Raw genomic sequence first — 20,004 nt, 5'->3', positions numbered from 1 at the left:
GAGAGAGAGAGGCTGAGGAGGGGCAGAGAGAGGAGAGAGAGAATCCCAAGCAGGCTCTGAGCTGTCAGCACAGAGCTCAATGCGGGGCACGAACTCATGAATTGCTAGATCATGACCTGAGCTGAAATCAAGAGTCAAGACATTCAATCCACTGAGCCACCCAGGCATCCCATAATAAGAACACTCTTAAACTAAATGTGCTGTCCTAGTCCCACAATGGTGACAATGGCAACTGTAACAACTAATGATAATGTTGACATTTACCAGGGTGCTAGGTGTCATGCACAACTCTGAGCACTTTGTATCTGCAAGTACCGCTATCAAATGTCACTTTGCAATAAAATAGAGAAATGTATACAAAAGTATGTTTATCTAAAATATTAGAAATATAAACATTTCTGTCTAAATTATGAAAACCAGTATTTCTAAAACCAGCAGCCAAAACGTGCTTTCAGAGAAAACTATTCGGGCCTTCTGAAATCAACTTCCGACTTCTCTAGCACCTGTTTTTCAAAAGCAACTGCCTATCTTTCATTCATTTATTCATTTGACAAATATTTGAGGGCCTACGACTGCCAGGTGCATGGGGCAAAGTGATAAGATCGACAAGGTCCCTGTTCTCATGGAGGTTGGTACAGCAGACAACAAACAAGAAAACAAAAAACTCAGTGAAATAGAAACGATTTATCATTCTAACATGCAACTTCTAGGTATGGATAGGAAACAAAATTATAAAAAGATTTCTGTGCACCTAAGTTCTCTTCACAGGAAGACAAATCAGAGTCATTGCAAAATGTCTGAACTTTCAAAAATATGTTTGAGAGGTAGGTAGGATTAAGATTATTGCAGTTATGTTAGGAAAAACAAATTCCTTCGTATCAAGATATTTATTAATTACAAAGGGGAAAACAGTAATTTCCCAGTTACTATTCTGGGTTCCCAGAAACCCAGACACCACCTTAGCCAGGTAATCAGAGTAAAAGTCATGTTAAATCATGTTACCCTGATAGTATACACTGAAACAGAAACATCATTACTTCTGTGGTATTCTCACCCAAAATTCATAACCTGAATCGGACCCAGTGGTTCTCAATCCAGAATGATTTTGTCCTCCCAAAAGACATTTAGCAATGCCTAACGACATTTCTGATTGTCAAAACTTGCAGATGGCATAGGTGCTACCGGAATCTAGTAGGTAGAGGCCAGGGATGCTATTAAGGACACTACAGTGCCCAGGACAGCCTTCCACATCTAGTCTAAAAGAACCATCTAGCGCAAAATATGAACCATGTCATTGCTGAAACCCCTGATATAATCAGTGAGAAGAACAACAGAGAGACCCAAATTGAGGACTATTGGACAGAAGAGCTGACGAGTTAACCTGTCAACAGCTGCAAGGACACAAAAGGCAAGAAACTGTCACAGCTTAGAAAGAGACTAAGACAACATCAACTAAATGTAATGTGGGATCCTGCATCAGATCCTGGTAAGGACATTACCGGAAAAACTAGTGAAATGCTAATAAGGCCTATAGTTTAGTTAATAGCATTGAACCAATGTTGATTTCTGGTTCGGTCATTATGCTTTGGTTATATTGGATGTTAACTACTGTTTCTGTAAACCTAAAGTTATTTCAAGAGCACCTGGTGGCTTAGTCAGTTGAGCTCTTGATCTTGGCTCAGGTCATGATCTCATGGTTCCTGGGACTGAGCCCCATGTAGGCTCTGTGCTGACAGTGTGGAGCCTGCTTGGGATTCTTGGTTTCCCTCTCTCTCTGCCCCTCCCCCGCGGGCACACTGTCTCGGGCTCTCTCTCTCTCTCAAAAATACATAAATAAACTTTAAAAACAAACTTATTTCAAATAAAAAAACATTTTTAAAAAAATTTCTGGGTGTGTATCAGCAGAATCAACAATGGGGCAACCTACTAAAGTCCATTTTGCTTCCAGTCTGTATTACTCCTTGCTATTTTGACCAAATTCCACTATTAAAACAAAAAGGTATCATTTATAAGCTAGCATTTAGGTCCTACTAGATTTATTTATTTTGACTGATGTCTCAAGTTGTTTGAGGATTTCTTTTTAATGGTAAAGAAGTCAAAAGCACCATTTTTTATTGCTTAAATATGGCACTGAAACTGGCAAATTGGTTATGTAATGCTTCAGATGGAAGATGGGGATCTCAGTAGGAAGCTCTTCTTGAGTTTGCTCCCTTCCCTCCCCAGCCTAGATTCCGTGGCACAGTATTTTAACCACTCTCTTCGCAGCAGCCTCAATTATCCATTGTCTCCTATCCCATGACCCTGGCTGAAAATAACCCTAAGTCAAACCTCCCATTCACATTCTTAGCATTTACATCGCAGATGCTGACGGGGAAATAAAAAGTGTACAACTCTATAGATGGGTCCCACTATCAACTCCTAGACTCCAATCTCAGCTAGACCCTGAGTGTTCCCAGGTCCTTCTAAAACCCCCTACTTCTCTTATTCTCGCAACAGCTTTTCTACTCAGAGGAAACAGAAGCCATCAGTATTAGCCATGCTTTCACTCCCCTCCGCCTTTTCAGTACTCACTGTTGAGAGATTTGGCGTTATTTATTATACCACCCAGTAACAAACACAGTGTCTTACACATGAGGCAGCTTAATAAACATATCCTGAACAAAGAAATAAATAAGCAAAAAGCCATTTAATGAATTTATATAGTACTAAGCCATGTGACGATAGGAAGACAGAAGAATTACTTTTCCTCAAATCATTGTTTATTCCACTGGGGGAAAAAACTGCAATTCATAATTATATCATTAAAGGAAAAGATAAAAATGCATCTGACGAACACGTATAAATGACATCCATAAAAATACCATTCAAAAAAATTACCTTTTCAGTTCCTGTTCCAGTTTTTCTATTTGTTTTTTGCTGGAGTTCAGTTGTCCTTCTTGGAAATTCACTTGTGACTCCTTGACTTGAAGTTCATGAGAAATTTTCTGCTTGGTCTTCTCCAGATTCTCACATACTTCCATTAAGCTCTGGTTCTCCCTTTTTAGGTTTGCACCCTCAGTTTTTTCATGCTCAACCTAATGGAGATTGTGCAGAAAGAAACGGGTCTCTTACTTTGTGACTCTACCAAGCATTATTTGTAAATCTGAGCTCAACACTGACAACTAATGTTTCTGAGATGTGGTTGCTATAATGCACATGTCAGTGCTTCACGAAGAACACAGAAATTTTAAATGACCCCACCTGGTAGCCTATAGACAGAAAAGTTCTACAAAGTCATGGATTACATTATCTTTGGTCAGGGCTACACACGTACCTTTCCTAGAAAGGGAGCCTTTAACGTCCTTTCGAGATACCAAAATCAAAAATAAACCCTATAAACCTCCCTTAGCAATTCATTTCAAAGTCTGGCTGCTAAACTCAGTTATTGTAAAAATTCTCCCACTAGTGAAGACGTTTTAGAAGCAGTGACTATACCACTACCTTGTTGGCTCATGCAGAGGTAAGGAAGAAGCACTGTTTAAATTTTCATTTTCTATTTTGTTTTAAGTTTATTTATTTATTTTGAGAGAAAGAGAGCATGAGGGAAGGGCAGAGAGAGAGAGAGGGAGAGAGAAAATCCCAAGCAGGCTCCGAACTCCTACATGGGGCTCGATCCCATGAACCATGAGATCACGACCTGAGCGGAAATGCTTAACTGACTGAGCCACCCAGGCACCTCTAAGTTTTCATTTTCTAGCCCAGAAGAGAAGAGGACTGGGAATACCAAGTGAAAAGCCCACTATCAGAAAGTGATATCCATTTGGACTGCAAAGGGCTCTAACACTAGCCCCTAAATTCGGAGCTGGAGAATTTTGGCCATGTGGTACAGAGTACAAAAGTAATTTCCAATGTGTGGTCCCAAACGGAGTTAAAATGGAACTCAGCAGCTCTGAATCTTAGCAGGTAAGCAGAAATGAGGACAGAGGATGAAGAAAATGAGGCAATTAAAATACAAATGACTGAAAAAAGGAGAGGGGCGGAATACCACCTGAAGACAGCATGATCGTTTTTCTCGAAATTTCAGACCAAGCTCAAATACGTGACAAGGTTTAAATACCAGCATTTCACTGATACCTTCTGTTTCTGCTTCTGCAGTGCGGCCTCCAGAGTCTCAAGCTGAAACTGCCGTTGCTGCCTTTCCTTCTTCAATTTGTCCAGCTGTCCTTCCAGCTCTTGAATTTTCTGGAGCGCTCTCGTAGGCAGACCCTCTTTCCATTCTTCCAAAGCCCAGCTCATTTTGCTCTCCTTTCTTTACTATTCACGCATTTATAAGTAAACTGAAAAGAGTAAGCAGACTGTTGGGCTTAATACAGTAAAAGGAAACTTACAAGTCTCAGAGACTAGGGAGTCTCTAAGGAGTTGCAAAACTTCGCATTTCAAAAGATAAGGAAGTATAACATCTATCTTCTCCATCCTTTGAAAGGTTACACCAATAACTCTGATGGTGAAGTACAGAAGATGCTTGTTCGGTTTCCCTGGCTTTGTTTTTCCTATTTCTCAGATTTCATTTCTGAGCTACCTTCTTTCTGCCACTCCATTTGTTTTTATTACACAAAACATGAGTATTTTGCTATGAGGTCTCAGGTGAAATAGATCCTATAAACAAATAAAACTCATGCTAAGTTATTTTGCAAATGCTCTTCTTTCCCTCTTCACATCATTGCCACATCTGGGAAGCCTTCCCTGGGGAGATCCATAACCTGGTCATATCTCCTGGTCATAGTCTCTCATGACACAGCTACCCTGTCTCTCCTTCCAAGCAGTTATGTATTGAGCTAATGCATGAATGAACAAAGAGTGAGTGTCGTATTGGTGCTAGAGTCATTGCACAATGCAGTAAAGACATGCTCCAGAGAGACCTTGATGAGGAAACCAGTATATAGACTCAGTGATTCAAATCCCAGCTCAGCTGTGTGTGACCTTGGGCATGTTATTTAACTGCTCTGTGCCTTGGTTTCTGCATTGGTAAAATATGGATAATAATGGTGGTGACTTCCCAAAGGCTTACAACAGTACTATATTTCCTGATGAGTGTTCTACACCTGCTAGCTATTATATTTATTGTCAAAAACACTTCATTTATATATTTCAGCCTGTGGTACCAAGAGAGAAGTGGCCTACCTCCTTCTCGGCCACATCTTAGGATATTTAAATCATCTGGAAGAAAAGTATGGTAATTGTTCTTTATTCGTTTGCCTCTAGAACTTAAATGAAAGAAAAGCATTCATTTTCCAGTTATTTGGGCAACAAGGTGAGAATCTCTTTTACTAAATGAAATCCACAAACATTGTAGTGTCTTGCTTCAATTGACTTCACCCATGATACTTTTTATCAGAACAACTAATAAACAGTTGGTAAAAGAACTAGGAATGATTAAAAAAAAAAAACACATTCAAAAAAATTAAAAAACAGAAGCAAAGTTCTTGGAAAGCTGTGTTTTCTCCGCCAGCTTTTTTTTTTTTTTCTTTTTGCAGATCTCAATTCTTTGAACGCAGCATCTTAAACTCCACTCCTATTTGCCCAAAAACTGCTGAAAGAAATCTCATGCCTCTCCACCAACAAAGGACAATTTACACTGCCACAATAGCCTTCTCCTTCAGTTCAATCTAGCTTGCTCATTCGGGGATGGGAGTACAATACCCCAGAGGCACACAATGATAACTGTCCTAAACAGTTATGCTAGCCACTGAACTCATTACATCAGATGCCATCACCAACAAAATATTAAAAGGAGCGATTTAGAAAGATGATAGAGATGAGGAAAATAAACAGAAGGAAAACTGGCAAGTTGAATGCTTTTCCATTTCCAAATCTAAGATACTGCTATAAAGAAGTGGTTAAAACAATCATCAGACCCAAGCTACTTTTGATTACAGCATACTTTGACAGATGAGGGCATCAATCACCAACAATCATTACCCAAGCACTGGGCAAATGACAAAAAATTGTAAATCTCCAGATTAAGATGTAAGAAGCAACAGGTGTAAAGGAGGGTGGGTAGTTGAAGAAAAGCCCTAGATGTCAAGGTTCCTGTAAGGAGGATTTTGCAGAAAATGCTCTATCTTAAATATGTGGAAGGCACTCTTTATGCCCGAATCAAAACACGCACTGTAGGCCCATTTTCACGCTTTCCCTTTATCAGAATCTCCCAACTCCAACAAGAAAGCGGAGTCCCCGCCTACAGAGCAACGGCTAGGCCTAAGAGTTAAAACTCAGCCTGGTCCTCTAGACCAGGCTCAAGGATAGCACTCAGGTCGTTTCTTTCTGGGTCCTCATAACATAACAGAGCCAGGCACCCAAGCGTGCCCAAATAAAAGTGGAAGGCAGGAGAAATGCTCTCGCAAGAGGCAGCAGGCACACCAACTCACCGGGCAGATGAAAACCCAAGAAGACGACGTAGACGGCTGCGAGGAAAATACCTGCTGGTCCCCAATTCATTTACCTTATAATTCATTTATCACGAGGAAACCGATCCCCCAGAGTGCGAGCTCGTGAGCGAGCTGGGTCTGCGGACAGTGGTGCGAGCACAGCTTTCCCAGGAGCAGAGCGGCCCTAAAAACCTCACCCCGGCCAGGCTGATCCTCCGGTCCCGTCAGGTGGGAGGGGGTGGACCGCTACATCCCCTGGGCCAGGGAGCGCGGATGCCTGCGGGATCGCGGGTCCTCGGACAGAAAGTCAGCTGCTCCCCCAGGCCTGCAGCCGAAGCCACGACTCACGCAGGACACTCACCTTGCTGGCGGGGAGAGAAAGACGACCCGTGGGAGAGTCGGGTTCCGGCGCAGCCTCCGCGGGTTTCGGCGCAGCCTCCGCGGGTTTCAGCCCAGGTTCCAATTCAAACTGCCCGCGGTCGCCACCCGTTTTCGATTCGCCCCCTTCCGGGACCGACGGAACTTACTTCCACGCCTATTGGTTGCCGTAAGTAGCTACAAACCAATCGGCTTCCGCGCACTCGGACGGTCGCTCTGATTGGTTCTTTCGGACGGATTTAAAAATCAAGTCCTCACCACCGGACCTGCCGGCACCGGAGTTACAGTGTTTTTTTGTTGTTGTGGGGAGGCGGAGCCCACGTGCTCTTGCAGCGTCTGAAGGCCTTTTGGAACCGCTATTTCCGCAAGAAAGTAGGAACCGGCCCGGCTGATTAGGAGAGTGTGGTCTATCACCTACAGCCGGCGGAATTGTGCGGGCTGGCGAACATTCTTAATGCTGCGCACTAGGTATCTACTTATTTTTAAATATGTACTTTAGGACATAGATATGAGGTACTATGCCTGCCATGCATTCTTCGTCCAGTGTCATTCTTAACAATTCTTTGAGGAGAGTGTTTCCATTTTATTTAAAAGGTAATTGAGGCACATAGAATCTCCCTAATTTGAAATTGAATCTAGAGTATACAGGATGTCACTCTTAACTGCTGTTGTCCCATTGATCGTATTCTAAAGAGGTGATTCTGAACGCTTGTTAGCTGGATTCAGGGGAGGACATTGCAGCCAGAAGCATCTCCAAAAGTAGATGTTATCTCTCCTTTATATGAAGCCCACTAGTTTTGTGTATGTTTGTGTACTTGTTTTATTTCCCTAGTCAACAAAAAATAAGATTCTAAAGACAGGAGCAAAAGAATGAATTGTTAAATTAATGGATCTCTGATGCTGTTGCCCTCCTCGATACATTACCAACTTTCTGTAACCCTCTCTCTACCTTTCATTAGATGGTTACTGCATTTTAGATGGCCCTTTACCTTTTCTGCTCATCTTTCAGTACCCAGTTCAAATGCCACTTCCTTCATAAAAACTCCCCATTTTCACCCAGCTCTTAGAAATAACTATTTCCATGGGCCCCTGGGTGGCCCAGTTGGTTAAGCATCCCACTCTTGATTTCAGCTCAAATCATGATTTCATGGTTTTTGAATTCGAGTCTCATGTGGGGCAGTGCAGAGCCTGCTTGGAATTTTCTCTGTCCCTTTTTCTCTGCCTCTCCCCCACTCGAATTCTCTCTCTAGCGCTCTCTCGCTTTCTCAAAAATAAACCAACATAAAAAAAAATAACGATTTTCTATGTCTTTCTTAGAAATTGGTGTATACATTATATTTATGTCTGTCTCCCCTATCAGTCTCGAACATTCCTGTGGAGTAAAATCTGTTTTAATTCATTTTTGTATCTCTTAACTTCCCAGTAACTTTGCACATAAAAATTAAGACCATCTTGGGATGTAAAACCACCATCTGGACCAAGACCTTGTTCTCCACTATCCTTGAATCCCCCCACAAAGGGAGGGAGCCGGTAGGTGAGGAGAACTTTTACTAGATGCTGCCATGATCAGTCTAGCATCTGGTTGTTCTGGGATTTGAACCCAATTCTGATTCCAGCACCAATCACAATTCCATTGCTTCCCTGGGTAATTATTCAACTATTAGCTACCTAAGGAACCAGAAACACATATAATAGAGGATTTTCAAGGATGACATTTACTATTTATTTATTACTTAGTAGATAACTATTGGGTGGTCACTGTATAGCCAAACCTTGTACTACATTCATCTATAATAATCAGTAAAGAAATACATTGACTTCTTGAACAGAGGAACCATGTGATGGAGACTATTCTGTGATTTCAATTATGGTTTCCTTCCCCTGCTATTTTTCCCCGTTTTTTAAGGGGGTGAATCCCATCCAACCAAACGTAGATGTCTTATGAGAGTTATTTTCAACTCCCTCACTTTTCTTTTTTTTCTATTTAATTTTATTTTTTATTTTTAAAAATTTACATCAAAATTAGTTAGAATATAGTGCAACAACGATTTCAGGAGTAGATTCCTTAGTGCACCTTACCCATTTAGCCCATCCCCCCTCCCACAATGTCTCCAGTTACCCTCAGTTTGTTCTCCATATTTATGAGTCTCTTCTGTTTTGTCCGCCTCTCTGTTTTTATATTATTTTTGTTTCCCTTCCCTTATGTTCATCTGTTTTGTCTCTTAAAGTCCTCATATGAGTGAAGTCATATGATTTTTGTCTTTCTCTGACTAATTTCACTTAGCATAATGCACCCCCATGTTTATAGCAGCACTATCAACAATAGCCAAAGTATGGAAAGAGCCCAAATGTCCACTGATGGATAAATGGATAAAGAAAATGTACACACACACACACACACACACACACACACACTGGAGTATTACTTGGCAATCCAAAAGAATGAAATCTTGCCGTTTGCAACTATGTGGATGGAACTGGAGGGTATTATGCTAAGTGAAATTAGTCCCTCACTTCTCTTTTTAAAGCTGCTCTCTCACTGAGCCAGTCTACACTCTGGACTAATTTATTCATCCACCATCTCTACTTTCTGCCAATCAATCAGTGCTCTTGAGTCTATCTTTTCCTCTCCAGCTTAGATTGCAGGGTCCATCACTTAAACTACTCCTTTTACTAGTATCCACTCTCTTACCCCTTGTTCTCTTTGTCTCCCCAAACTTATATGCATGCACCTGTCCAGACCCTTCCTAAGAGCCCTATTGCTACAGAATGGGGCTGGTGAAAAATCCTAGGATTGTGCAGATAGGAACCACTTTAAATGTATGACCTCTAACTGGGACAACCCTTTGTCCCAAGTCCAGAATTTCTCTAATCTCCTCCAACTACCATCTCCACTCTGGCTCTCAGAAGATGACCTTATCTCCCAGTTCACAGAAAATGAAAGACATCTGACAGGAACACCTTCAACTGCCTGTCACTGACATCTACAACCTTGCCCAAATCAACAACCATTTCTCTCTCCGTTTTTCCTGCTGCAACCACAGGAAGCATATTTCTAACTCAAGGCTGAATGACCACTCTGTGTTTGGAGCCCCTTGCATTTCAGAAACTTGACTCTCAATTATGCCCTTGTAAACTGGAATCATCCACCTCTCCTACTTTCCTGAATCTTCCTCATAGCACTTAACACTGCTCAAATATTTCCCTTTAATAAATACTTTCTCGGGGCGCCTGGGTGGCGCAGTCGGTTAAGCGTCCGACTTCAGCCAGGTCACGATCTCGCGGTCCGTGAGTTCGAGCCCCGCGTCGGGCTCTGGGCTGATGGCTCGGAGCCTGGAGCCTGTTTCCGATTCTGTGTCTCCCTCTCTCTCTGCCCCTCCCCCGTTCATGCTCTGTCTCTCTCTGTCCCAAAAATAAAATAAACGTTAAAAAAAAAAATTAAAAAAAAATAAATAAATACTTTCTCAAGCTACATTCCCTCCAGCAAGCATCACATCTCTCTCATAACATTCCATTTCCTTTTCAGGTTCGATTAAATAAGTTGTCATCCTCCTTTTAATCAATTATTCCCCACCCCTCAAAAAAAAAAAAAAACACAACAACAACCATAAAAGTTCTTTCTCTAAATAAAAGCTCTCTGAATCCTGAAGACAATATAACCTATTATTTTAAGCAGCAATTTGTTTTTTTATTATGTCATAATGATGTTTCAGCTATAGGGAGACTTAAGACATTTTAGTTTTACAGGTATGTATCTGATCTTGAGATTGCCTCCCTCACTACAATATAAGTTCTATGAGGCAGGAACAATATCGGTGGTGATGCTGGTGCTGGTGGTTGTTATTTTGGTTTGGTTTGGTTGTTATTTTTTATTTTTGAGAGAGAGAGAGAGAGAGAGGGAGAGAGCAGGGGTGGGGCAGAGAGAGAGAGGGAGAAAGAGAATCTTACACAAGCTCCACACTGGGTGGAGCCTCAATGTCACAACCTCAAGATCATGACCTGAGCCAAAATCAAGAGTTGGACGCTTAACCGACTGAATCACCCAGGCGCCCCTATTCTTCCACCTTCTTATTTGCGACAATTCTGTGTCTACATGCTTTAGATGCTTCTCTTGGAGGCAGCACATGATTTTATTTTGTTTTTATCTGTTTTGAAAATCTATATCTTATATTCAAATTTTTATTGAGATGTAGTTCACATAAAATACACTCATTTTAGGTGTATCGTGCAACGGATTTTGAAGAATACATGCACCTTTGTAAGCAACATCAAAATCAACATTTAAATAATCCTTCACATCAGAAGGTTTCCTTGTGACCCTTTCCAGGTATCTACCCCCCAAAAGTCCAAGATACACTCCAACCACTGATCTGTTTTCCATCACTATACATTAAATTTGTGGGGGGTTTTTTAGAGCTTCATATAACTGGAATTACATTATGTAATTCCATTACTCTTTTGTGTCTGGCTTTTTTGGCTCAGCATAATATTTTTGAGACTCCTCCTCATTTATTTTTTTGAACTTCTTAATAATATTTCCTTGCATGGATATGCAATCAGGTTATCCTATTGATTGACATTTGTGTTGTTTCCTATTTGGAATTACGAATAAAGCTTCCATATTTTTGCATACGAGCTTTGTGAATGAATGTGGCTTTTCATTTCTCTTGTAAAATACATGTGAGTGAAATTACTGCATCAAATAGTAAGTGAATGCTTAACTTTTTAAGAAATGCCCAAAATCTTTCCCAAAGTGCTTGTATGTTTTACAGTGTATGAGGGTTCGATCTGATGCACATCCTCACTAGTACCTGGTACTGGTAGTCATTAATTTATGCCATTCTGCTCAGTGTGTATGTTAGCTCACAGTGGATTTAATTTGCATTTGTCTGATGACTAATATGTTGACCATCTTTTGATGTACCTATTAGCTAGCTGTATGTCTTCTTTTGTGAAGTATCTCTTAAAATATTTTGCCTATATTTTTATTGAGTTGCTGGTCTTCTCCCTATGATATATCATATATTCTGAACACAAAGCCTTTGTCAGATACACGGTTTGCAAACATTTGCTCCAAATGTGTTTGATGTCTTTCAAAAAGCAGAAATTTGATTTTGATAGAGTCAATTCAATCTTCTCTTTCATGGGTCATGATTTTTTGAGTTGGATCTGAGAAATTTACACATATCTCAAATTTTCAAAGATGGTCCTATATTTTCTTCTGGAAATTTTATAATTTGAGTTTTTACATGTAAGTCTCTGATCCATTTTGAGTTTTATTTTTTGTATGGCATGATATAAAGGTCAAAGTTTACATTTTTCCATATAGTGATCCAGTTGTTCTAATACCATATCCTTTTTCTATTATTACCTTAGTGCCTTTATTGAAAATTAAATGAACACACAAACAGGGACATTATTTCTGCCTCCTTATACTGTTCTACTGACCTGTATTGTCTATCTTTACAACTGTATCATACTGTTTTGATTACTGTAGATTTATAATTAAGTCGTTAAATTAAGTACTATAAGCTCTCTATGATCTTTTTAAATTGTTTTAGGACCTTTTTAAATTGTCTAGGACCTTTATTTTCCATAAACATTTTAGAATAAGAATCCTAACTTTTCCAAAAGCCTCCTGGAATTTTGATGGCGATTGCATTGAATCTGTAGATCAATTTGAAGGATCTAAGAATATTGTATCTTCTGGTTCATTAACACGGTATATGTCTTCAATTATTTCGGTCTTCTAAATAACACTTCTCTTAGTAGTGTTTTATAATCAGTCTTCTAAATAGTACTTCTCTTAGCAGTGTTTTATAATTTTCAGGGTATATACATATGTTGTTATATTCATCCACAAGTATTTCCTTTTCTGCATGCTATTGTAAGCAGACTTTAAAAATTTTTAGTTTCTCGTATTTTGTTGCTTGTATAAAGAAATCAATTTATTTTTGTAAAATGACTTTGTGTCTTGCAAACTTGCTAACCTGTCTTATATTAATCAGCTAGGACACAAACATTCAGTCCGTAACAGGGCCCAACCTGATGACCTCATTTTAACTCTGTAAAGACCCTATATCCAAGTAAAGTCACATTCTGATGTACTAGGAATTAGGATTTCAACATGTAAATTGGGGGGGGGGGGGCGGGGTGCAATTCACCTCATAACATCTCTTAATAGTTCTAGTAGCTGTTTTGTAGATTACTATATTCTACAGGTTATCTGCAACTCAACATGGTTTTACTTCCTTGTTTCCAATCTATATGTTTTCTATTTATTTTTCTTCCCTTCCTTATTTCATTGGTTAGGACCTCAAGTATAATGTTGAATAGTATAATGAGAGTGGACATCTTTTTTGTCTTTCTGATCTTAGGGAAAAACATTCAGTCTTTCATCACGAAGTATGATGATAGCTATAAATTTTTATAGATGCCCTTTATCAGCTTAAGGAAGTTTCTTTCTGCTTCAGTTTGTTGACCATTTTTATCATGGTGTTAGGTTATTAGATTTTATCAAACTCTTTTGCTAAACTTATTGAGAAGATCAGATGGTAGTTCTCCTTTATTCGGGTATCATGGGGATTGCACTGTTTGATCTTCAACTGTTAACAACCTTGAATTACTGTTATGTATGCCACTTGGTGTGGTATATTATCCTTTTTTTATATGTTGATGCATTTGACTTGCTAATATTTCTTGAAGATTTCTGCAACTATGTATAGGAGAGATATTGGGTCATAGTTTTCCATCTTGTTGTATCATTAAGTATGGTTAAAACTGGTCTGGTTTTGGTGTCAGGTTAAATCTGGCCTCATAAAATTAGTTGAGAAGCATTTCGTCCTTATGTCTTTCAGGAAGAGTTTACATAGAATTGGTATCATTTATTCTTTAATGCTTAGGCCTGGAGTTTTCTCTGTGCAGGTTTTTTATTAGGAATTAAAATTTTTAATTGAAAAGAGGTCATTAAAGTGGTCTATTTCTACTTTATTCAGTTTCAGTAGTTTGTGTCTTTCAAGCAATGTTTCTACTTCATCTACGTTGCCAAAATTATTGGAACATAGTTTTTCAAAATCTTCTGTTACTATCCTTTAGTGGCCTTATCAGATGAATTATCTTTTCCCTTTCATTTCTTTTTTTTTTTTAATGTTTATTTATTTTGAAAGAGAGACAGAGCATGAGTGGGGGAGGAGCAGAGAGAGAGGAAGACACAGAATCTGAAGCAGGCTCCAGGCTCAGAGCCTTCAGCACAGAGCCCAACACGGGGCTCGAACCCATGAACCATGAGATCATGACCTGAGCCGAAGTCAGACGCTTAGCGGACTGAGCCACCCAGGCACTCCTCCCTTTCATTTCTGATGCTAATAATTTGTGTTCTTTCCTCCACCCTGTCTCTCATCAATCCAGCTTGAATTTTATTAACATTATTGATCTTTTCAAAGAACAAGCTTTTGATTTTATTGATTTTTTTCTCTAATATTTTTCCATTTTCAATTTCATTGATTTCTACTCTCATCTTTATACTTAAAGTTTAATTTTTTTTATTAGCTCCTTAAAGTGGAAGTTTAGATAACTGATTTTAGATCTTTATTCTATTGCTAACATAAGCGTTTCAAGTTTATATTAACTTTACTTGGTGACAGCAATTTTATTTGTTGACTTTTCATTTTCATTCAGCTCAAGTATTTTTTTTTAACCTTTATTTATTTTTGAGAGACAGAGAGACACAGAGCATGAGCGAGGGAAGGGCACAGAAAGAAAGGGAGACACAGGATCTGAAGCAGGCTCCAGGCTCTAAGCTGTCAGCACAGAACCCAACGTGGGTCTCGAACTCATGAACCATGAGATCATGCATGACCTGAGCTGAAGTCAGATGGTCAAATCAACTGAGCCACCCAGGTGACCCTAGAAACATACTGTTTATTAAATATTTGCAGATTTTCTAGATATCTTTCCAGCATAGATACAGAAACAACCAGCTTCTGGGTGGCAAGTCAGTTTTGCACTAGATCTCCCCCACTTCCACTCTGCAGGAATCAATACCTACTCCAGAGGTGGGTTTATCTTTTCTTTTTACAGAGCCTCTACCAGCCATGGAATCTTACATAAAATTGCCTTCAACCAGGGGACCTACTGAGAAATGTGTATGTGACCATAGGATTGCTCGTACTACCACATCCTGCCTATTTCCTGGAAGTAGCTGGTCTGCTATTGTTATGGGTTGAATAGTGCCCCCATAATTCCACATGTGAAAGTCCTAATCCCTAGCACCTCAGCATGTGACCTCGATTGAAAAGAGGGTTATTTCAGATGTAATCAGTTAACATGAGGTTGTTAGGGTGAGTCCTAATCCAGTAGGACAATGTCCTTATAAACAGGAGATATTTGGACACAGATACAGAGACATGGGGAGAATGCCGAGAAAAGGATGGAGTTGCTACAAGCCGAGGGACACCAAGGAGTGCTGGCCAACTACTGGAAGCCAGGAGAAGGGCATAGAGCAGATTCTCCCTCACAGCCCTCAGAAGGAACCACTCATGCCAACACTGTCATCTCAGATTCTAGCTCCAGAGCTGCGAGACAATAAATGTCTATTGTTTGAAGCCACTTGGTTTTTGGTACTATGAAACTAATCGAGATACCACATTGGAGCGGCCTATTAAGGTGCTAGTTTAGGCATAGCATCCTGTAGAGTTAGGGAAACATCCTCCGTAATGCACTATCTGTATTGAGCCGATAAAGCACGTTGTGTCTTCAACAGCTAGAATACCCAGGTCCAGATTCCAAGGAAAGGAACACAAATTAGCCCTTCTCACTATCATTCCCAATAACCCATGTGTGCCTCCCCTTCTACTTTGGGCTCTACTGGGTAAAGTGGGAAGTGGGGTTCACTACTCCTGTGACACAAACCCTGAAGCTACAGCTGATCTTTGTTTTGTTTGTTTGTTTGGTTGGCTGGTTGGTTTTTTGTTTTTGTTTATGTTATTAACACAATTGGACCAGCAGGCAAAGAAAGGACTTATAATACTGGTGAGGTTAATCAACCCACATTACCATGAGAAACTAGGCTTGCTGTGACAAAAAAGGGGAAGGAAGAGTATGTCTGAAACTCAGAGGAATCACTGGGGATACTCCTATGTGTCTTTATGTCTGGTAATAAGAGTGAACAAGTAATTGCAGCCACCACAGTCCAAGGAGGGCAAGGCAACCCAAGGCCTGACCACTCTGAGATGAAGTTCTGGAATCCCCCCACCAGGCAAATAAATTAGATTCAGCTGATGCTGGCCTAGGATGGAGAAACCTAGAATGGATGGTAGAGCAGAAAGTTGATGAATATCAGTCATGGCCTTGGGACCAGCTATAATAGCAGGAGCCACCATAGCCTGATCCACAAATTTTTCTGTACAAAGTCTTTAGAGATTGTGGCCAGCACTTTGAAGATACAATGACAGAATTAACTTAATTTGGGGACAAGCGGGTCTGAGCAGGATAAGGTGTGGTCATAGAAAGTATTTCTGGGATATCCCCTTGGCCCACCTGTGATTTTAGCCACCACTCTAGTAGACGTTTCTGTGTGGGCTCAGACTCTTGCCACCACAAGTGCAAGCCATGGGTTACTCCACTTCTCTGATCCAGGGATTTCTCTGGAGCTAAGGGAGCCTGCTAACCTACCACACAAGCACAGCCTAGAAATATAGGGATAATTATAGTTTCCAGGGACAATCTTAATGAATGTGGTCAGGAGCCAGAGAATACATGGCTCAACATTCCATCTTTCACATGTGCAATTCTGAGAGATCACAGAAGAATCAAGCCCTTGGCACCTGCTGACGTTATTGGGAAATAACACCCTTCCCCTGACTCTTCCTCTTTCCATGTCTCACTCTCCCTGTCCCCCCACTTTGATTCCTGGAATTATCACCTCCCAAAACTACTTCCGTCTGAGTCTTCGTCTGAGGAAAACCCAAAGTAAGTGGAAGGGGTCATATACATATGATTATTTTTGACAAGTGAAAAATCCATCTTGGTTTCTCAGATGTTTCAAAAGCCTCTGTTAAGTAGTTGGAATGTCAGCTACCTCATCTGTGAAATTAAAAGTGTAATCGTAATAGATTTGCCTGGTTCTGATTAGACCACGCATTTCTGGTAGATAAGGGTCATGCTTTCATGCTTGTTTTGTGCATATCTAGACTTCTTCTGACTACAGAACCATGAATTTAACACATTCTTTGGGACAAGAATTAATTTTCAAACTTAGTATTAGGGGATTTTTGATCCCTCTAGGAAAGAAAGGCTTGAGGATAATATTACATATTCGACATATTAGTATGATTTTAAAAGTCGATTACAGAAAATAAATATTCAACATCTTGCTGTATTTTAAATACATTGATTACAAACCATATGGACACTATTCAGTGATCTGAACTGAATTAAAGCACAGGAAACCAAATCCTAAACTTTCAAAAAGCATTTTCTGTTTCCACCACTAGGTGATTCCCTATACCTTAGAAAATCTTTAAAAATAACTACTGTCCCATATATCCTGACTCTACATTTGCTTTTCTATCTCCCTCAGTCCATTCCCTCCATCTATCTAATGTTCTTGTTTACTCCCTTTTTAAGCTAACATTTGCTTCTTTAAAGTAGAGGAAAATAACTGAAAAATAATGGCCCATACTTATTAATAAAATAATATAAAATACATGTACATGGTAAGAAATTCCAAACACTCAAAATAGATGTGAAAGATGAATTTAAGAAACTAGAATGAAGATTGGACATCCACTAGACTAAAATCCTCATTTTGTAGCTGAAGACATTGAGATCAAGATAGTTCTAAAAATTCATAGAAGTTACTGGCAAAAAAAGTACGCAAATACAGAAAATCTTCTAAACAAATAGAACCTCATCATGCTGGAATCAATTCCCTTATAGAAATTAGAAACACATTCTCAGGACTCTTGCAATAGAAATTATAATGAATAAAGTGAAATAATTTACAGATTTAAAATTTTTCAGTAGTATTTCATTTTTTAAGAATGCTTACCTGGTACCTATTTCTTCCAAACTATTAAAATTAACGTTCACTGGGGTACCTGGGTGGCTCAGTTGGTTAAGCGTCTGACTTTGGCTCAGGTCATGATCTCTTGGTTTGTGGGTTCAAGCCCCACGTCGGGCTCTGTACTGACAGCTCAGAGCCTGGAGCTGCTTCAGATTCTGTGTCTCCTTCTCTCTTGGCCCCTCCCCCACTCCCACTTTGTCTCTCTCTCTTTCAAAAATAAGTAAACATAAAAAAAATCAATATTCAGTATATTTTTTATTCTTTGGTTGGAAACCTGATCCTCAAAAGAAAGAATGTGTCTGTTATCACAGGTCCAAGTTGCAAAAAAAAAAAAAAAAAAAGATACAGCCAAAAATAAATCTCACAGCTTGCAAGTTTGCCAAAGGAGATGACAGTATTTATCATCACGTGACTGAATTTAAGTTCAATTTGTCTCTAGCTCACTTTCAATAACAGTTTTGGTCCAGGTGTTAGGTAAACCATGGAGTAAAGTGCGTGATACTCCTGATCTCTGTAAACAGCAGGTTTGACACCTTGAAATAAGAGGTGAAGGAATTTTCCAAACCAGGAATAAATCTTTAGTGTCCCTAAGAATATCATGGAAAGCCTTTCAAAAATGCAAATGTTGAGGCTATATCTAGTTCTGATTTCATAGGTTGAAGAGGGAGTACAGAAAGTCATTTTATGAAGCACTCCTGTGGTCAATAAACAAAGTGAATATACTTCCTGGCCTCTCCCTGATTTAACATGTGTCCCAGAGTTGTTGTTATGATTGTTGCTTTTAACAAGATATTATTATTTCTTGTGGTATTAGAATAAGCCAGGACGGGTTTGGTAGATCACTTTGTACTTCCATATTCTACCATGGTCTTCTCTAGTAGTGTGTGAGGTACATGGGCAATAAACAGGTTTCAACAGGTAACAAGAGCTTAAATCTGAACTATCAATGATAACTCCTCTCACTTTTTTGAAAACTTTCTTGACACAGTTAACCGACTCGACCCCTTTATCAGGATGCTGGCTGATAAAGAGTGGTTGCATCCAGGTGGCATTGGACAATTTCTGGTCCTGGGATTGGGAGAAGTGTTTGTTGCTGCTGCCCCTGGTGGCCATCTGGTGTATGAATCAGTCGTGCCTTGGTCCCTGGTGGTGCCTGGGAGATGATGAAGTCGTTAGGCCAGTGGGTGGGATCACTGTGAAATGTGAGAAATGAGAAATTTGGTGAATGTGAAATGTATGTGGGAAATGGGGGTTCAGCATGCCTGCCAAAGCACTTATACAAGTGGTATGAACAATCCTGCTAAAATGGTTTTGCCATTTACTAGACAATGGAAATCTACAAGTACTTATTTACTTTTATTTACGTTATTGTTTGGTAATGCTTTTTAAAGATTTTGCAATGAACCCTCTCAGCAGCCATGAACTCAAGAAACAAAACAAACGTGGGCTTAGCGAAAAAATTAAGTACAGAATTTTCATTTCTCAGTGACGTTGATGACGAATATATAACGTACCTAAAATGTTTGCCAATTTACTATCCACCAGGAGACCTGTAGTAAGAAAAACTGGAAAAAATAAATATGCTGTAGAGGCTCCAGGATTTACTTCAAACCTTAGACATTATTTTAAGATTTTCTTGGACCTGTATGAAATAGGAAGCAACAACTGTTGATGTCTTTAGTTTCATTAATGGAAGAATTTAGCTGTGGACAGCTAAATGACCCCTTTTTTTATGTTTCAACAGATGCTTCAAATTACAAATTGATCAATTTCAGTAAGTGTTCAATTTTTTTCATGAAATTCATGGAATCAAAGTGAAAAAGTTCATCTGGCCATATTGTAAATGCTACTGCGAATTCAATTAAAAAGTTGAACTTTGAAGATAAAATTATTTGTTTTGTGAGGACCATATGAATACAAATTCTGCATACATTCTATCTTTTGTCAATAAATTTCTTGCTAAATAAGATGTTTATGGAGCAGAAATGTTCCATGAAGCATTGAGAGAATGGTAGTTATTAAAAACAAAATTTGGAAACAACGAGATGTTGAACTTTATCCTATAAAAGCAAGGAAAGAATTGAATAAATTAAACAATGAGAGCTTAATCAGTTTATAAAATCTAATTTTGAAATTCTACAACTGCACCTTGGA

General features: G+C 39.4%; 1 protein-coding gene and 1 long non-coding RNA gene across 4 annotated transcripts in view; one reads left to right on the top strand and one right to left on the bottom strand.

Moving 5' to 3' along the window:
* CENPF (centromere protein F) overlaps window positions 1-6,847 on the bottom strand; it is a 61,764-nt gene extending 54,917 nt beyond the window's left edge. For 2 of the 3 annotated variants that reach the window (XM_086694133.1, XM_086694135.1), the window contains exons 1-3: window positions 6,769-6,847; window positions 4,114-4,316; window positions 2,878-3,074 (exon numbers count right to left, since the gene is read on the bottom strand). In XM_086694133.1, coding sequence (XP_086550259.1) covers window positions 2,878-3,074; window positions 4,114-4,275 — 359 coding nt within the window. In that variant the 5' untranslated portion in view covers window positions 4,276-4,316; window positions 6,769-6,847. Of the gene's footprint in view, window positions 1-2,877; window positions 3,075-4,113; window positions 4,317-6,481; window positions 6,700-6,768 lie in introns of those variants that run through there. The other variant, XM_086694134.1, reaches the window with a different exon arrangement.
* A 213-nt stretch (window positions 6,848-7,060) lies between these two features.
* Window positions 7,061-20,004, top strand: part of LOC147572618 (uncharacterized) — a 34,195-nt gene continuing 21,251 nt past the window's right edge. The window contains exon 1 of the long non-coding RNA XR_015246211.1: window positions 7,061-7,253. This is a non-coding gene — a long non-coding RNA (uncharacterized LOC147572618). The remainder of the gene's footprint in view (window positions 7,254-20,004) is intronic.

The sequence above is a fragment of the Puma concolor genome, chromosome E4 (genome assembly GCF_028749965.1).
Source record: "Puma concolor isolate L17-30 chromosome E4, mPumCon1.1.hap2, whole genome shotgun sequence".
In the NCBI taxonomy this organism is placed as follows: domain Eukaryota; kingdom Metazoa; phylum Chordata; class Mammalia; order Carnivora; family Felidae; genus Puma; species Puma concolor.
Note: the sequence above shows the minus strand (reverse complement) of the source record. Positions and strands in the feature narration are given on the sequence as shown.